A 16960-nucleotide genomic window follows, 5' to 3' on the forward strand; every position below is an offset into this window, starting at 1 on the left:
CCTAAAATCTGTGTTCTTCCTCCTGAAACCGAATCCTCCAGCTGCGGCGTCCCAGGCGCCCGCCCCTCGCCCGCCGCGTCTCCTGGCGTCCCTGCCCTCGCCCTGCGCTGTCCGCGCGCCTCCAGCCCGCGGTCCCCAGCGCCTCCGACCCGACCCCTCGCCCTGAAGATGAAGATTTGGTTGCTGCTGGGTCTTCTGCTGATACATGAAGCCCTGGAGGATGGTGAGTGGCTCTGGGTGGGTGGCATCCCTGCTTGTGCCCTGACTTTACCCCGGGTCCCCCATCCCCCGTGGTCCTGCAGGTCTTCCTCCCGGCTCAGGAGTCACTCCCTGCCCCGTGCACCTGCCCCCGTCCTAGGAGGGTCCCCTTACCTCCCTCTCTCCACTCCCCTCGGAGCCCCTGGAACAGCGGTAGCTGCCCCGACCCCTTAGAATCCCCATCAGAACGTCTCCAGCGCTGCTGAAAAGCCCCGGGCAGCGGGCAAACTGAACATCCCCGGGCAGCGCCTGGTCCAGCCCCCAGTGTCAACGTGTCGGTCTGGGAGGTGGCGCAGGGCGGCTGATCGCTTGCAGCGCACGCGCGCCCGCGCGCAGCGTTCTCCCCGGGATTTTCTGCTGGTGAGGCGGGGTGCCACCCAAGCTGAGCCTTTTGCAAAAATCGAAGGGTCCTCCTCCCCCATCTGCAGCCCTAGATGTGTTTCCTATACCAACAGGAGCTTAAATCCTGCAAGACATGCCTAAGTTTTACAACAGATATTTCTGGGTATCAAACCTTTTCCCAAATTTATCAAAAACCCACAACTGTTACGCTTTTGATCTGATTGGAGGGGAGGCGATGAAGCAAATGGGTTTTTGGACAATATGGGGGTCCTTGTGCCGCTGCACTTTTTTGAATGTGTGCCTGTTCTGAGCCCACCCTGTTGTGTAGACCCACAACTACAGGGCCAGACTGTCTGTGTGCATTGCTGGGAACGGAACTGATTTTTCTGTTTCTCCATCTGTTATCTATGGTTCTGTTGGTATTTAATTGTTTGGGAAGCTCTGTTGTTTTTTCATTGGAGTTACCTATACAGTATATTTTGCATCTGGTACATCCTGGTGTCCTGAAATTTCCTTTGGAATTCTGCTCTGCAGTCACTATTTTTGCTAGTTTGGATTGAAAAGCAGCTTTTACGGTTATGCAACCTTCGACTGGAGCCAGCTCACCCTAGCTCACATTTTATCCTCCACTCAGTCCAGACCAATTCCTTTCTTTCCCCGTGACAGTAGAAACATTTGCCAGAGAATACCACACTTTGGTTTGCATGTGTGGTTGCAAAATGGTTGTGGACTTGAAATTGAATGTGAAGGTCCTTAAGCCTAGAGCCTGGCTGGATAAAGAGTAGGCTGAGCTTCTCTGCGGGGGTGGGGGAACAAGTCCCCTTTGCCTACAGATCAGTTGGCTTGAGTAAAATGTAATATTAAATTGCTCCTGCCAGGTCCTTGCCTGCGATCACTGAAGTGATGGGAATACAGTATTTGGTATCACTTTTTGAATAGGGCAAGAGATGGTCAGACAAAATAATTTCAAATGGGCCATTCAATGGGTTACAAGTTCACCCAAAATGCCTGCTCCAGAGGCTCAGGAGGCTGGGTCAGCCACTGGTTCCTGAATCTGTCCTGGCTAGTGTGTGCTCAGACCATGATTACAAATAGCTGCTTGAATCTGTTAGCATCCGTTTAAATCAAACGTAAGTCATACAAACAATATAGATTTATGAGACAGTCAGAAAAAAATGAAACACAGACTGAATATTTTCTAAGAAATAATTGATAGATTTTAGGTGTGATGATAGCGCGGCGGCTTTGTTTTTAAAAATACAGTGTAAACTACTTATGAATAAAATGTTGAACACATTATTTTTAGGGAGTCCAGGGGAAGATTTATTTTTAGATTTATAATATGAAGGCATATCTGTATACAGAGAGGAAATGTTAAATAGTTTATAATCTTATGATTTCACTTCTGTTTGGTGTCTTTGTTTTCCATCTTTTTGGTCGTGAGAACTGAATGAATTTCACCTGTTTCTAGACTAGAGAGTTTACCTATCCCCGTTTTAAAGTACTAGTATTTGTCACGCCATAGAAATGTCATTAGTTTTGGCTCAAGGAAAATACTGACCAAATTCCTGAAAATATGTGGACTGTGAAAAATATTAATGTGCCATTTCATTTCTTGAAAATAAAATACAAGTCAGTAAATATTTCAACATAGTGATTTCCATGTTAATAAGTAATTTTTGCTAATCATAAAAATCTGGAAAGCATAGAGATACATAGAAGAGAAAAATGAATCATTTCTCTCTCTTTTTTTTTTTTTTTTTGCTTTTTTCCCCTATTTTAATGCATATTTACATTGTTGTTGTTTAGTCACTAAGTCGTGTCTGACTTTTGTGATCCCATGGACTGTAGTGCACCAGGCTCCTCTGTCCATGGGATTTCCCAGGCAAGAATACTGGAGTGGGTTGCCATTTCTTCCTCCAGGGGATCTTCCTGACCCAGGGATCGGACCCAGGGATCGAACCCAGGTCTCCTGCGTTGGTCCTTTAATTTTGAACACATAATTAGAAAAGTAAGTCTGCTTCTGTAAAGTATGTAAGTTTCTCTAAACCTTTATGTTGTCTCAAGCTTGAGTTATCGTGAGGCTGGCTGGGACCAGGGTAAGGTCACTGAGAGTAGCCTCGGCAGGCAGTCCTTCTGGTGCCAGCCTCTGATTGATGGGTCGGGGTATGGTGCATTACTGGGTGAACCCAAAGTATAAGCTGCAGGCACAGGCCCTTGACTCAACTTCTCCCACCGCCTTTCGGTCTGGCTGATCACTTCTAGGAGAGGCTTCCAATAGTAAAAGGATTCCCTGTAAGCGTTTAGTGGGTGTACATCTGCTCTAACCCAGCCAGGTTGGCCTGGCCTAATTCTAAAATGCTTTAGGGACTTCCCTGGTAGTCCAGTGCTTGCAACTCCCCTTCCATTGCAGAGGGTGAAGGTTCTATCCATGATTAGGGAGCCAAGATCCCACACGCCTTGGGGCCAAAAGAACAGCCAAAGCATAAAACAGCAGCAATACTGTAACTAATTCAATAGACTTTAAAAAATAATGAGAAACTTTTTAAACGCTTTAAATTTTTAGAAGTAATATTATTTCTTCTCATGAAGACTAGGAGCTGGAAGGGCGTGTCACTTTTGTAACATCGAAAGTAAGGCATGAAACAGTTAGATGACGGCCCAAGATTTTACTAAGAGCCAGATGTGGCTCACTGCACCCGATCTTCAGTATTTCTGTGGAATACGTGCTATGGTGTTTATTGATATGGTGCTGCTATTTTTACATTAAAGAGTACAAGAGCACAGGTACTTAGCAACTTTTGATATCTGCATATTTTATCCAATGTTGGGAGCAAATAATGAAGTATAAATATTATAAAAAACATGCAGTTTTGTCAACCTCAAGCCAGACCCTCGATTGATTCTAATTAGATCTTCAGTCTAACGTGGGTTTATTTTTGGTCCTTTGAAGGTTCTCTTTCTGGGAAAACTAAAGAGATTCTTTATAACGTGAGGGCAGAACAGCCAGATCTCTAAGAAAGTTAGGGGCCAACACTGACAGTGATGATCTAACCAGGACTCTATCACTTCTGTGATTCAGTTTATTCCTTGGCAAAAGAGTAAAATCTAGTTCAAAAAGCCTTACAATGAAAAAAGAATCATAAAGACTCTCATTATTTATGAGTGCAAATAATGAATGTTTTGAAGCGTTTAGGATCTTAGCCTACACGTTTAACATCCAAAATCATCTCTGATCCTTAGAGATAAAAAAGAGGTAAGTTTAATTTTCTTTATCATGACTCTAAGTGAATGGACATTCCTCATACTTTGTACATCCTTTTTTAAAAAAAAAAAACCTTTTTATTTGGTATTAAGGTATACTCAATTAACAATGTTGTGATAGTTTCAGGTGGATAGCAAAGGGACTCAGACATACATATCCATGTATCCATTCTCCCCCAAACCGCCCCCAGCCAGGTTGCCATATAACATTGAGCAGCGTTCCCTGTGCTACACAGTAGGACCTTGTTGGTTATCCATTTTAAATACAGCAGTGTGTCGTACACTTTTCTATTAAAATCATTCTTTTGGGTGTTTGTTTATGGATCTGTTTCTCTGAGGTAATAAACTCGCTGAGGTCAGGGGAAAAAGAGAGAAGTTTGGGGGCAACAGAGAGACCGTGCAGTGTGCCGGCCAGAGCAGCAGGAGGAGCTCGGGGATGGGTGGCTGTCCCTGGGCAAGGCTGTGGAGCCTTTACCTAGTGGGGCTCATTGTCTAATGGAGCGGACGGGTAATCAAGAAAAGGTAACATTTCAGGAACCGACAGTGGACGTGAAGAATCAGCAATCAGGGTGTTTTAGACTTGCTGTACCAGAGCACAAGCTAAGATACTCCAAGTTCATCCTCACCCAATTCTAGGGGCTGGAAGTCTGAAATCAGGGTGCCAGCAGGCCCATGCCGCCCCCGAGACCCTGGGCCAAAGCCTCCCTTGCTTCTGCTGAGCTTTGGCTGTGGCCGGTGATCCTTAGTGTTCCTTGGCTTACAGCCACGTCACCCTAACCTCTGCTTCTGTTGTCACATGGCCATCCTGTCCCTCTGCGTGCCTTCGTCTGGCATTTTCCTCTGCGTGTGGGTCTCTTCTTCTAAGGACACTGACATTTTGGATTAGATTTTTGGCCCTAATGACCTCATCTTAATTGATGGTGTCTGCAAAGATCCTACTGTCTAATAAGGTGCATTCACCGGTACCGGGGCTTAGGACTTCAGTTTATCTTTCTGGGGACACAGTTCACCCTGTAAGACGAGGGAAGAGGATGCGGAGGGATGAGGAGGGCAGCGTGGGCAGGAGGGTCAGAGGCCGCTGAGAGGGCGGAAGCAGGGGCTGCACGTCTGAAAGACCCTGAAGCCAAAGCAGTGGGTGTCCCGGGGGCTCGTGTGGCTGAAGGACTTGCGGTGTAAACCGCCTTGTAGGGCTTTATTCTAAATTAGATGAAAGTCACTGGAGGGTCTCCAGTGGAGGACTTATGGTCTGATTTATATTTTCAAAGGTTAGCATGCTTAGGTAGAAGTCAGGAACTTGCATAGGGGGCTGTTTTAATAGTCTAGGTGAAAGTGACTTGAAACAGGGTGGTTGCCATGGATGCAGGGAGGAGAGCCTGCGTTCTGGGTCTATCCTGAGGGCAAAGCCCAGAGGATTTACTGCTGGACTGGAGGTGGCTTTGGACGGAAAGAAGAGACTCGTGTGTGACTCAAGAGTTTTACGTTCTGAGCCACTGGGTGAGTAGTTGCCATTTACTGATAAACACACACTAGGGGAGGAGCCGATTTAAAACGGCATCTGGAGTTCAGTGCGGACACGTCCAGCTTGAGACACCTGCTACCTTCCGAGTGGCAGTGCAGATTTAACAATGGAATATTCAGATCTGGTTTTAGAGGCGAAGTGAGGATAGGAACAAGGGAGCTCTCAGCATAGGAATGCTTTTAGTGCCAAGGGGACTGGGTGAAGCTGCTTAGAGATGGAGTGTCATTAGAGATGGGGAGGAGTTGTGAGGGTTCAGCCCTTTAGACTCAGATCAGGCTGAAAAGGAAGATGAGTGAGTCTGCCAGACAGAGAAGCAAGGCAGCGCCATGTCCTGGGAGCCCAGCAAATAAAGTGTACAAGAGAGAGTGCTCATTTTGCATTGCATAAAAATATAGGATCATTATGTCGTATACTGCAAACCAATGGGGCTTCCCTGGTGTCTCAGTTGGTAAAGAATCCACCTGCAATGCAGGAGACCTGGGTTTGATCCCTGGGTCAGGAAGATCGCCTGGAGAACGGAATGGCAACCCACTCCAGTACTCTTGCCTGGGAAATCCCATGGACAGAGGAGCCTGCTGGGCTACAGTCCATGGTGTCACAAGAGTCAGACGCGACTTAGGGACTAAACCACCACCTCAAACTAATATCTCAATTGAGCTGTCAATTACATCTCACTTTTTAAAAGTGTGATAAACTGTGTTCTAATGGATGCTCTGAAGAAAACACGTTTTGATCTAAGGTTTTTTATCCTGAAATAGAAGTATCTAATTCTTAGAAGTTGCTCTTTTAAGAAAGCAGTACTTTAAGCAATGATCCGGAGGGTATTTTGGAGTGGGATTCCAGACAGGGTAAGGAAAAGAGGCTCTCACGGCTCTACATTTTCATCTCCCTACTGTCATTGCCTCTTAACTGCTCAGATTTGTTCTTGGAAAAGTATATGTGCGCCTCTGGGGTGTTTCATGGGGAGTAGGGGAATGAGAGTGGGGTACTCAGTAGATACAGCTGGTTGGGGGAGCCCCTCAGCTACGCAGCAGATTTATCGTGTGGAGGTTTGGGTACTGCTCTTGGGTCGGATCTTCCTGCCTGTGGGGAGAGAGAAGTGAACAGTGACAGGTCTTTGATGTGAATGGCTGTGTCTACACAAGTCCATGTCAGGGATTCTTCTAATGAATTTTATTTTCTCCTCTCAGACAGTCTGATGGAATTAGAGGTTAATAGTCAGGTCACCTTTACTGAATAAGCTTTGATAGCAACCAGTCCTCAGCAAATGCTGAAGAGCTACGGTCCTTTGTCCTGCGTCCCTCTGGCTGTGCAACACTTATTCATTTTGGAGACGTGTTGACCAGCGTCTCCTCACTTGGGGATTGAAATATATGCCTTGGAAAAGCATCTCCAGCCCTGCCAGAAGAGTTGTGCCCTCATCCCAGGCATCGGGTTCTGTTTGACTTGGAACTCCTTGTCAAAGCCCAGGACCTAACAAACAAAGAAACCACTTAGCCGTGCTGTGCATGTGATTCATGCAAATAAAGTGAAAAGCTAATCTCAAGAGAACGGAAAGCAACAACACAAACCAGAGAAGGCTTGAGACCTGGCTTTTCACTGACTTCTCAGTAACCTGCAGTTAGCCACTTGGCATTGGTGATCTCAATTTTTTCACCTGTAAGTTATGGAAAATAGTGAGCTTCTCTGCCTCCATCACAAGCTTATCATGGAGTTCACCCGAGACATTACAAGACAACCGCAGAACAACAGGCAGCAGTCACTGGCACTTACTTACTGTGAGGGCTGGAGATGCTTTTCCAAGGCATACATTTCCGTCCCCGAGTGAGCAGACGCCGGTCAACACAGTCTCCAACGCGAGTCTCTCGGCATTTTAAACATTTGTAATTAAATTTAAACATGTAATGTCCCAAACAGTCCCCGAGAGAGTCGTTATTACCATATAATTTTCAATTTACAGGTGAGGAAACCAGGAGGGTTACTTCCTAATGTGACACAGTTGAAAAGTGAATAATGACTTTAGGACCTGAAGTCTATAATGATATTTAATGGTTTTTTAAAAATTTTATCATTCATTACTCTATAGAATATACCATGATCTCAAAAACAAAATGGTGATGAACTTTCACTTTTATGTATCTGTTACCGAACAGGGTTCTTGGTCTTCTCCAAGCAATAGAAATTGAGTAGAGGTCAGACAGAAAATTTAGGCAAGGCTTTACTGGAGCTCCTGCTGCAGCAGGGAAAGCGAGAACAAACAACGTTCCCTTGCTTACTTGCTCCCTGAGAAGGAGTGGAGGGTGGTGAGGGAAGGCGTTAGGCTTGCTTCTTATATGGGCTGAGGGTAGGGGTGTGTCCAGGGTGGCCTGGAGAGGTGACTTAGGGGTTTTGCCTATCCCTTAGGTGGTGTTTGTGCAGGGGGCATGCACAGTACTCTGCTTTTGCTCTTCAAAAGTGGCATTTAGGTCTTTATGGTCTCTTTGTATCTTTTGTCCCAACTGGGCACGCATGCAGTTATTTTAAGCCCCATCCAGTTTCTTTGTATTTTGTTGCTCAAGGAGTGAAGAGGTGTGTCCAGGTACAAGCATTGTATCACTGCACAAAGGGTCCCAGGTTCCAGTCTGTCTCAGGGTCCCTATAAAGTAGTTATAGCCACTCCACTGCTGTCAAACTGCAAGGGATATGGAGTTGGGTACACCTGCCCAGACTAAAGGTTTGACCTCCAGAAACCCTGCATAGTAAAATACTTCTGTGAACCAGTGGGAGATCTGAGACACCTACTCAGAAGATAGGCACCATCAATAGATGAGTAAATGAGGCCGTGGGTGGGCTCCTATGAGAAGCCTTAATGAAACTTGGGACCTTTTGTTTCCTTAGCTGATGTGGTTCTTGACAGTCATCTGGGACCCTTCCATTCTGACAATAGTTGATCTTCAGGGGACCCGTCTTTCCAGGTTTTGAGAACAACTTAGCCCCGAGGTTAATTTCTGAGGACTGCTGTTTCCTCTCTAGTTTCAGTGGGAGCTGGCAGTGTCTTGTGGATGTAGTCCTTGATCGCCTTCTGAACTTGTCCTTGATTAATAGTCTATCTCAGGGCCTGCTTCAGGCCCTCACCCAGTAGAATGCCTGCAGTAAGAAAAGGCTTCCGGAGATGATTTCAAATGGGCTAAAATCTCAGACCATTCCTGGGTGCTATGCGGACCATGAGGAATGCAAGAGGAAGCAAGTTGGTCCAGGGTTCATGAATTTCTTGGCAGAGCTTTGCTAAGGACTTCTTTAAAGTAGGATTCCTTCTGCCTACCTTCCCTGAAGACTGGAGGTGTCAAGAGCTATGTAGCTTGAGTCTGTCCCCAGGGCTGTTGTGAGCCCCACTGTGATTTGGGCTATAAAAGAGGGTCCGTTATCACTCTGGAGGGACTCTGGAAGTCCAAACTGAGGAATTATTTCTTTTAGAAGAAGTCTACAGACTTCCATAGCCTATTCAGATCTGATGGGGAAGGCTTCAGCCCATCCTGTGACATTATCAGCAAACACCCTGAAGATATTTATATCCTGATCATGGGGCATTTGGGTGAACTCCAGCTGCCAGTCTTCTCCCTGGAAATGTCCCTTGGTGTTGGATTGGCCTGAGTGACGAAGCAGGGATTGGATGGGTATGTGGGTTCTTGGCGGCACATAAATCATAGGCAAGTGTTGCTTGTTATAGTGTTCTTTTAAGCTCTTTCCCTGAAAAAGTCTTTTCCATCAAGGCCTGTAGTGCATCCATCCCATGGGGGTGGCGTCAGGTAAGCTCTTGGTGTTTTTTCATTGTTGGGCCTCAGGGATTAGAACCTTATCCTCCTTTCTATACAGCCTGCACTTCCCTTCTCATAGCCCCATGTCTCAACATGTTCCTGTTCCTGTTGGGGATACTGGGGGAGTCTAGGGAGTTCAGGGGCCTAATCATTAGAGCCAGAACTTGTTCAAGTTCCTGTAGGTGAGTGGCCTATTTTGCAACTGAACAGCTCTGCTTTGCCGTTGCCCCCCAAATATCCCTCCTTCTGATGGCCCCCTCAGTGGGTTACTGTTCCCTGGGTCGGAAGCTCTGTGTGTGTGTGTGTGTGTGTGTGTGTGTGTGTGTGTGCTCACGCACCTGTGTATGTATGTGTTAGTCAAAGTCATGTCCGACTCTTTGTGACCCCATGGACTGCAGCCCGCCAGGCTCCTCTGTCCTTGGGATTCTCCAGGCAAGGATTCTGGAGTGGTAGCCATTCCCTTCTCCAAGAAACCTTCCAAACTCAGGGATCAAACCGAAGTCTCTCACATTGCAGGTAGATGCTTTACCATCTGAGCCACCAGGGAAGCCTTTCATGGGGAAATTTTTAGCAATTAACATTTCTCTTTCTTTCCAAATGGCAGCATAAGCATGTAGCACGTGGAACCCATATTTGGAGTCAGTAAACATATTTAGTTTTTTATCCTTCCCTAATTGCAAAGCTCTCATTAATGCAATTAGTTCAGCCTTCTGAGCTGATGTGTGGGGTGGCAGGGCCTTGGCTCCTGTTCTATTCATCTAGACTAACTGTGGCATATGTGGCCTTTTGGGTTCCTATTCCTACAAAACTGCTGCCATCAGTGAACCATCTGACCTCAGGGCTGTGAGGAGTTTCATCTAGATCAGACCTACTGGAGTAAGTTTGTCCTATGGTCTCTGTACACTGATGTGCTAAGTCTCTACTCTCCACTGGGGGTTTCTGGGTTTAGGGTCTCACATATCTTTAAGGCGGGCTTCCCTGATAGCTCAGTTGCTAAAGAATCCGCCTGCAATGCCAGAGACCCCAGTTTGATTCCTGGGTTGGGAAGATCCCCTAGAGAAGGGATAGGCTACCCTCTCCAGTATTCTTGGATTTCCCTTGTGGCTCAGCTGATAAAGAATCCACCTGCAATGTGGGAGACCTGGGTTCAATCCCTGGGTTGGGAAGATCCCCTGGAGAAGGGAAAGGCTACCCACTCCAGTATTCTGGCCTGGAGAATTCCATGGACGGTGTAGTCCATGGGGTCACAAAGAGTCAGACACGACAGAGCGACTTTCACTTTCACATCTTTAAGATAATATTGGAGGCATCCTTTGGAGGGGCCTGGTATCTTGTTAACCCTCCTCCAGTTAACCATTGTGTCCTTTGACCTCCAGGGTGTCAAGGTCTCTCCATTCAAAGGCACAATGATAGTGAGAGTCTGGATAAAGAGAATTTTTTTAAAAAATGCAGCTTTGAAGTCTAGACTAGAAATACTGGGCGCTTCCTGAACCTTGGGGAGGAAGGTGTGCGATTTTGGCACCAGTGGGTGAATAGGGATGACGGCTTCACTCACTGCTCGTACGTCTTAAAAAACCGACACTCCCTGTTAGGCTTGTGAACAGGGAGGATCAAGGCGTTGCAGGGGATTGGCAGGGGCTGATGAGCCCATGTTTTAGAAATCTGCCTAGCAGCAGTTGGATTCCCCTCAGGGCCCCTCGGGATTTAAGGGATATTGTTGCTTCCAGAGGTATTTTCCCAAGGCCTTAACCTTATACTATTAGGGGGGTCACATTTTGCCCTTCCTGGTACCGAGGTATCCCAAACTGCAGGATCCATCTCTTCTCTCATGTCTTGTTGTCAATATTTTGATGCCCAACAGGTGGGTCTTCTAGGGCTACTGATAGGTGCATTCTCTGCTCGGATTCTTGACATCCTCGGACTTCACCCTGTCCTAAAAAACATACTAGCTCCTAACTTATTCAGCAGATCTCTCCCAAGGAGGGGGACAGGGCATTCTGGCATATATAAGGAGTACTAATAATCGTGTTTTCCTGGAGTTTAGGTTGAACACTGTATGTTAACAGGACTAGCCCTCCTTTCTTGTGTTGCCCATGTGTCTAGATTACAGATAAGCTCACAGATGGTTACATAGGACCTAAACCTTTCTCAGCTACTGACTGGTAAAGTAAGGGATACAATTCTTATGTGGGGTTTTAAAACTCTTCAGTTCTGCTCCTTTGTTCTATATGATTGTTATTCCCTTTGTATAATCCAGCAGTAACTTTAATAGTGCCTCATAAAAAGGACTTAGAAATTTATTCAAGAAATGATAACCAGAGCAGTCTATAACCTGTCATACTATGCAGAACAGTTTAAAATATGCTTTAACACAGCTAGGTAAACAACTGTGTATCTGATATCTGAGCTCATAGCCACCTTAACTTCATTTTTTGTCTAAACAAATTACTTTTATACTAAATGGGGAGGCCATCAGCTTGAACAGTCATCTTAAGGCAGAATAATAGTTTTTGATGGAAAAATCTATCAGATTTCTTTGAACAGAAAAGAGATGCAAGATAGGAAATTTCTTTATATCTTGCATTAAAGGAGCTGGAAATTATTTTAAAGATTTTAGCAGTCCACTGTGACTCTTTTGCCAGTGTGTGAAAGAGCTTCCCTGGTGGCTCGGATGGTAAAGAACCTGCCTCCAAAATAGGAGACCTGGGTTCAATCCCCGGGTCGGGAAGATCCCCTGGAGAAGGGAATGGCAACTCACTCCAGTATCCTTGCCTGGAGAATTCCACGGACAGAGGAGCCTGGTGGGCTATAGTCCATGGGATTGTAAAGAGTCGGACACGCCTTTGTGTGTACTGAACTGCAACTAGTAATGATAGGCCTGATCCTGCAGGCAAGCGGAGATGTGAAACGCCTTGCCTTAGGCCGTCCATCAGCTCCTGTCATGGTTGGAGAGGAAGCCGGCTCTCGGAACAGAGCAGTGTCTGCAGGAAATTCAGTTCTCCTGCCTGCCAACACCCGAGGCTCGGCTGGAGTGATGAGGATGGATGGAGTGGGATTTGGAGCCCGGCAGGCCCTCCAGCCCCATCAGTGTGCGGGGAGTTCTTGTCCAAGAGATTGGAGCTGGGCCGGTAGGGGTAGCTCCTCCGGTGCCCACTGGGGGCGCTCAGGACCTTCCCCGCTCCAGGGCCCCTCCTGCTGACAAAAGGCACCCTGGTTCGGGCCCAGGTGGCTTCTTGGTGGTCTCTCTAGCCTTCTCGGCCCTCCAGGGTCTCCTGGAGGTGGTGGGTGAATCAGAGAGGCCAGAAGCCGAGTTTCCTTTCTTAGCCTCTTGCCCTTCCTGGCCTCCTTCCCCCCTTAAGTCTCAGTTGGTGCAGACCTTGAAGGCCTCCTCTGCTAAAGTTGACAGCGGGGCTTGGGGCCCAGCCTCAAGCTTTTGTAATTCCCTCCAGGTATCAGGCATAGGTTGGGTGATAGAACGCATGGCCAGTGGTGTCCTGCCCTCTGCCGACTCAGGGTCTGTGTGGGTGTCCTTCCTGAATGCCTTTGTCTCCTGGCTCAGGATGTCTTTTTCCTGTACAGCCTCTTGGATCTTATCATAATCTATAGGTTTTACCATACACCTTTTCATTCCTTCCGATAGACAACTAATACCATGTCTCATCCTGGCCGCGGCCTGCATGATCTGCGTAGGACCGCTGTGGGTCGTGCTCTGGGATGGCATCGCCACCCGCCTGGTGGATTTGGTGACCAGTGTGGATTGGGGGACCAGGAGGCCAACTGTGTGTTCCCTGGCCTTTCTCAGTATATGCTCCTTTTTATCCGAGGTACAACAGTGGGCCAGGATAACCGTGATGTCCTGCTAGGTGGGGGCTTCCCAGGTGGGGCTCAGGGGTAAAGAATCTGCCTGCCAAGCAGGAGACGTGCGTTCGATCCCTGGGTCGGGAAGATCCCCTGGAGGAGGGCATGACAACCCATTCCAGTATTCTTGCCTGGAGAATCCCATGGACAGAGGGGCCTGGCAGGGCTGTGGGGTCACATAGAGTCAGACACGACTGACTAAGCAGCAGCAGCAGCCTGCCAGGCGAGAGTGGATGCCAACCCCAGCCTGGCAGCTTCATCCTCAGCTTGTCTGGGTTCTCTGAGAATCTGGCAAACCTCTCCTTACAGAATAACCCGATTAGTTTAGGATCTCTATTTGAAAAGTTCCAGGAGCCCTTTGAAGCACCCCAAAGTTAGCTGGAGGTCCAAAGAACTTTGTATTTGACCTTGGGTTAGTCTGTCAGACATTTTAAAAAGTTTTAAAGCACCCAATCAGATAGGATCCTAGGTATCTGTGAAACAATACTTATTCTGTGAGCTAAGATGGGGGAGAAAAATATTTTTAAAAGTAAATACAGATCACTTAATGGCATAGAAACTCACACAGTCTGATATCAAAAGGACGCCAGGAAAACGTTGTTCTCTTATGAGGAAGAGAAGCCAAATTCAGTCCTGCATAAGCCTACTCTTAGAAAAATCCGTTTACCTGATTAAATTTAATCCAACCTTAGGAGACTCTGACCACATACAAAATTCTTTTCTCAGTGTTCCTCTTCTGCAAACCTCCTGCCATTTCTGTAGTCATACTTTTTTCCTTATTCTTTCCCCATTCAGAAAAGTGAAAAGTGAAAGTCACTCACTCGTGTCCAACTCTTTGTGACCCCATGGACTGTATAGTCCATGGAATTCTCCAGGCCAGAATACTGAGGCGGGTAGCCTTATCCCCTTCTCCAGGGGATCTTCCCAATCCAGGGATCGAACCCAGGTCTCCAGGTCTCCCACATTGCAGGCAGATTCTTCACCAGCTGAGCCACCAGGGAAGCCCAAGAATACTGGAGTGGATAGCCTATGCCTTCTCCAGCGGATCCTCCTGACCCAGGAATCGAACTGGGGTCTCCTGCACTGCAGGTGGATTCTTTAACAACTGAGCTATCGGAGAAGCCCTCCCCATTCAGAAATAGCCAGCAAATCATCCTTTTTTCTTTCAACAAAAATACATTTCCATTCCTCATACTTTCTTTTCTGAGAACAGATATCCTATTCTGCTTAAGCAACCATGAACTGTCTGCTACATTAGCATTCTGTAGGTTGGTGAAGGACCCCTCACGGTGGCACCAAACATCTTTAGTTTCTCTCTCACAAGAAGACAGGAGGGAGGAAATTAGACCTGTTCAGCAATAATGTCCCTAATATTTTATCTTAGTTCAAATGGCCTGGATAGTCAATGAATTCCTATCAGTTAACTTAAGTTGGTTTCAACTTACCAAAATTTGGAGAGACTGTTTTAGATGGATGTTTCCAAAATATACTTATTGCTATAGAGTTTACTAAAGAGTTCTTATCCCAGTTACACTTACTTAAAAATTTAATCTTATCAGGTTGACTTCCCTGTTGACAGATTTCATAACAAAAGCAATATGCACTTGACTTTCAGTAGCCCTAGGAACAATAAAAATATTATACTTAATGTTGATCACTCTAAAGTCATTAGAGCGTATTAATGAAATCCACAAGCTTAAGCTAGCTTTAATACCAGATATTAATTAAATATTGAATATTTTCCAGATCACATGAACCCAAAATTATTCTGGTGAGCCTCTTCTATGTTTCTGAAAAGGTATTTAAGTACTCAGTTTCCTTGATAGTAATTAAATGCAGCTCATTTGCAAGTTAATTTTTTACATAAAGACAGAACCAGAGAGCTCATTGTTTTCTTGCTTGAATTGAAAATGCGCCCCCTCCAGCCCTACCTTTTTTCCCCTCAGTCTGGGAGACCACAGATGAATCAGATAGTTCCTGAGAGCTCAGGCAGGAATAGTTGCAAATGCAGAGGAAGGGACATTGCAAGCTCCTGTCTTTTCTTTCTGTTCTTTAAAAATCCCACCAAGTCACCTAAGGCTGGAGTCTCCAGCAGTGTGGGCTGTTTGTGGGCACAGTGGAGAACTTCAGCCTGGAAATACAATTTCAGCAGAGAATTCCAGGAGAAGCTGGAATTAACATCACAAAGATGCCAATCACAAAACTTAAAGACACAAACTAAAAGCTTGTAGGATGGAGGGGACGGGAGTGCAGGGGTGAGGACTTAGGGAGAAAGACAGAGAAGCTGTGTTCAGTGGTCCTGGAGGTGCCCAGAGCCCCTCCCAGAAGGGGACAAGTGCCCCGTGTTGAGTGTCTCGAAGTCTGTTGCCAACCAGGGTTGTTGGTCTTCCCCAGTTGATAGAAGTGGACTAGAGACCAGACAAGAAATTCCGGCAAGGCTTTATCTAGGCCCCTGCTGCAGCAGAGGGCAGCGAGACCAGCAGCAGGTTCCCTTGCTCACTCGCTCCCTGTGGAGGTGGATGTATAAGCGTGTTCCTTGTACTGAGTGAGCGTAGGAGTGCGTCCAGGGCTTGGGCTGGAGGGGTAGCTTAGGTGTTTTGCCCACCCCTTAGGTGGTAGTGTGTGCAGGGGGCTTGCGCACTACCCTGCTTTGGCTCCAGGTTCTTCAAAAGTGGCTTTTTTGCTCTCTTTCTATCTTTTGTCCAGAACTTGTCCCAGCTGCCCAGGCACACAGTTATTTTTAGTCCCGTACAGTTTCTTTGTGTTTGGTTACTGGAGGGGAGGTGGGTCGGATGCAAGCATTGCAGCACCGCTGCTGAGGGCCCCAGGTCCCAGCCGGTCTCATGTCTACAATGTAAATTCTTATACTTTGTAGGCCTTTAGAAAATATTTACATAGACATCCTGAAGAGTCATATTCTTTAAAAACGCTAGACATGGAATTTGGGAGTCACTCAGTCCTGGGGCTTCTCCGTGGGGCCACCAGTCTCCTTGACCTTAGGGTCATCACTGTCCAATCATAGACCGATTCCACAGTCAGACAGCTGGACAGATGGATGGGGCTCTTTGGTCAAGAGGTCAAATGATTTTTCTGGGATGATAGCACATATTTAAAGGTGTACTAATAATACACTGATCAAATGTTCCTGAATAGCAATACCACACAGGATCTGAGAGGCTTAGAATCAGGCAGATTACATGGGCTGCCTAAATTCTCTGGAATTTACACACAGTTGTTATTTCTAATACCTTGACTTCCTGTTACATGAAAAAGAAAACACCCCAAATCAGAGATCAATACAGAGGTCCCTGACTCTCAGAGGCATAGTGTGACAACGCCTGCAGGGCACAGATGGCTTGGGCAGCATAATGGTAAGCTTTTATTTTCTGCCTTAAGAAAAAGACAGTGACTTTCACCTATGCAACACTGAGGCTTATGCTTCACAATTGATGTTGCTGCATTAGTGTATTTCTGTGGGTCTAATATGTTCCCAAAGATTACACTTTTCCTTCTGGGAGGTTGTGTAAATGTGTACATGGGCGGCCCTGCCCACCCCCATCTGTCATGAGAATCCTGGGGTAAACATATGTGTAGGGTCTGGAGAAGTCTTGACAAACAGCAGGTTCAACAGCTGGTATTGGGGTGTGCCTTGGAGAAGAAGGCTCAAGGGCACAGCTCTGCTCCCTGGAAAGACAGAGAAAGCGTAGCAGGGTCCATGGTCCAGAGGAACGAGAGTAGAGGAAGGTGGGGAATAAGAAGAGACTCGGATCCGGGGTAAGGAGAAGTCGCAAGTGAACCTGGAGTAATGGACGGGACAGTGGGGTTCAGAGCAAGGCAGCTGAGCCCAAGGAAGGCAGAGAGCCGAGGAGCGGATGTTGAGCCCAAGCTCGCAGTGGGGTCGGTTCCAGAGTCTGGGCTGAGCTGA

At 46.6% G+C, this 16960-nt stretch overlaps 1 protein-coding gene across 1 annotated transcript in view; it reads left to right on the forward strand.

The window, feature by feature from the left end:
• The window catches only part of PDGFRL (platelet derived growth factor receptor like), an 81711-nt gene continuing 64751 nt past the window's right edge, over window positions 1-16960 (forward strand). Inside the window, exon 1 of the mRNA XM_005698771.3 lies at window positions 1-223. Within this exon, the coding sequence (XP_005698828.1) occupies window positions 169-223 (55 nt within the window). The 5' untranslated portion in view covers window positions 1-168. The remainder of the gene's footprint in view (window positions 224-16960) is intronic.

The sequence above is a fragment of the Capra hircus genome, chromosome 27 (genome assembly GCF_001704415.2).
Source record: "Capra hircus breed San Clemente chromosome 27, ASM170441v1, whole genome shotgun sequence".
Taxonomy (NCBI): Eukaryota; Metazoa; Chordata; class Mammalia; order Artiodactyla; family Bovidae; genus Capra; species Capra hircus.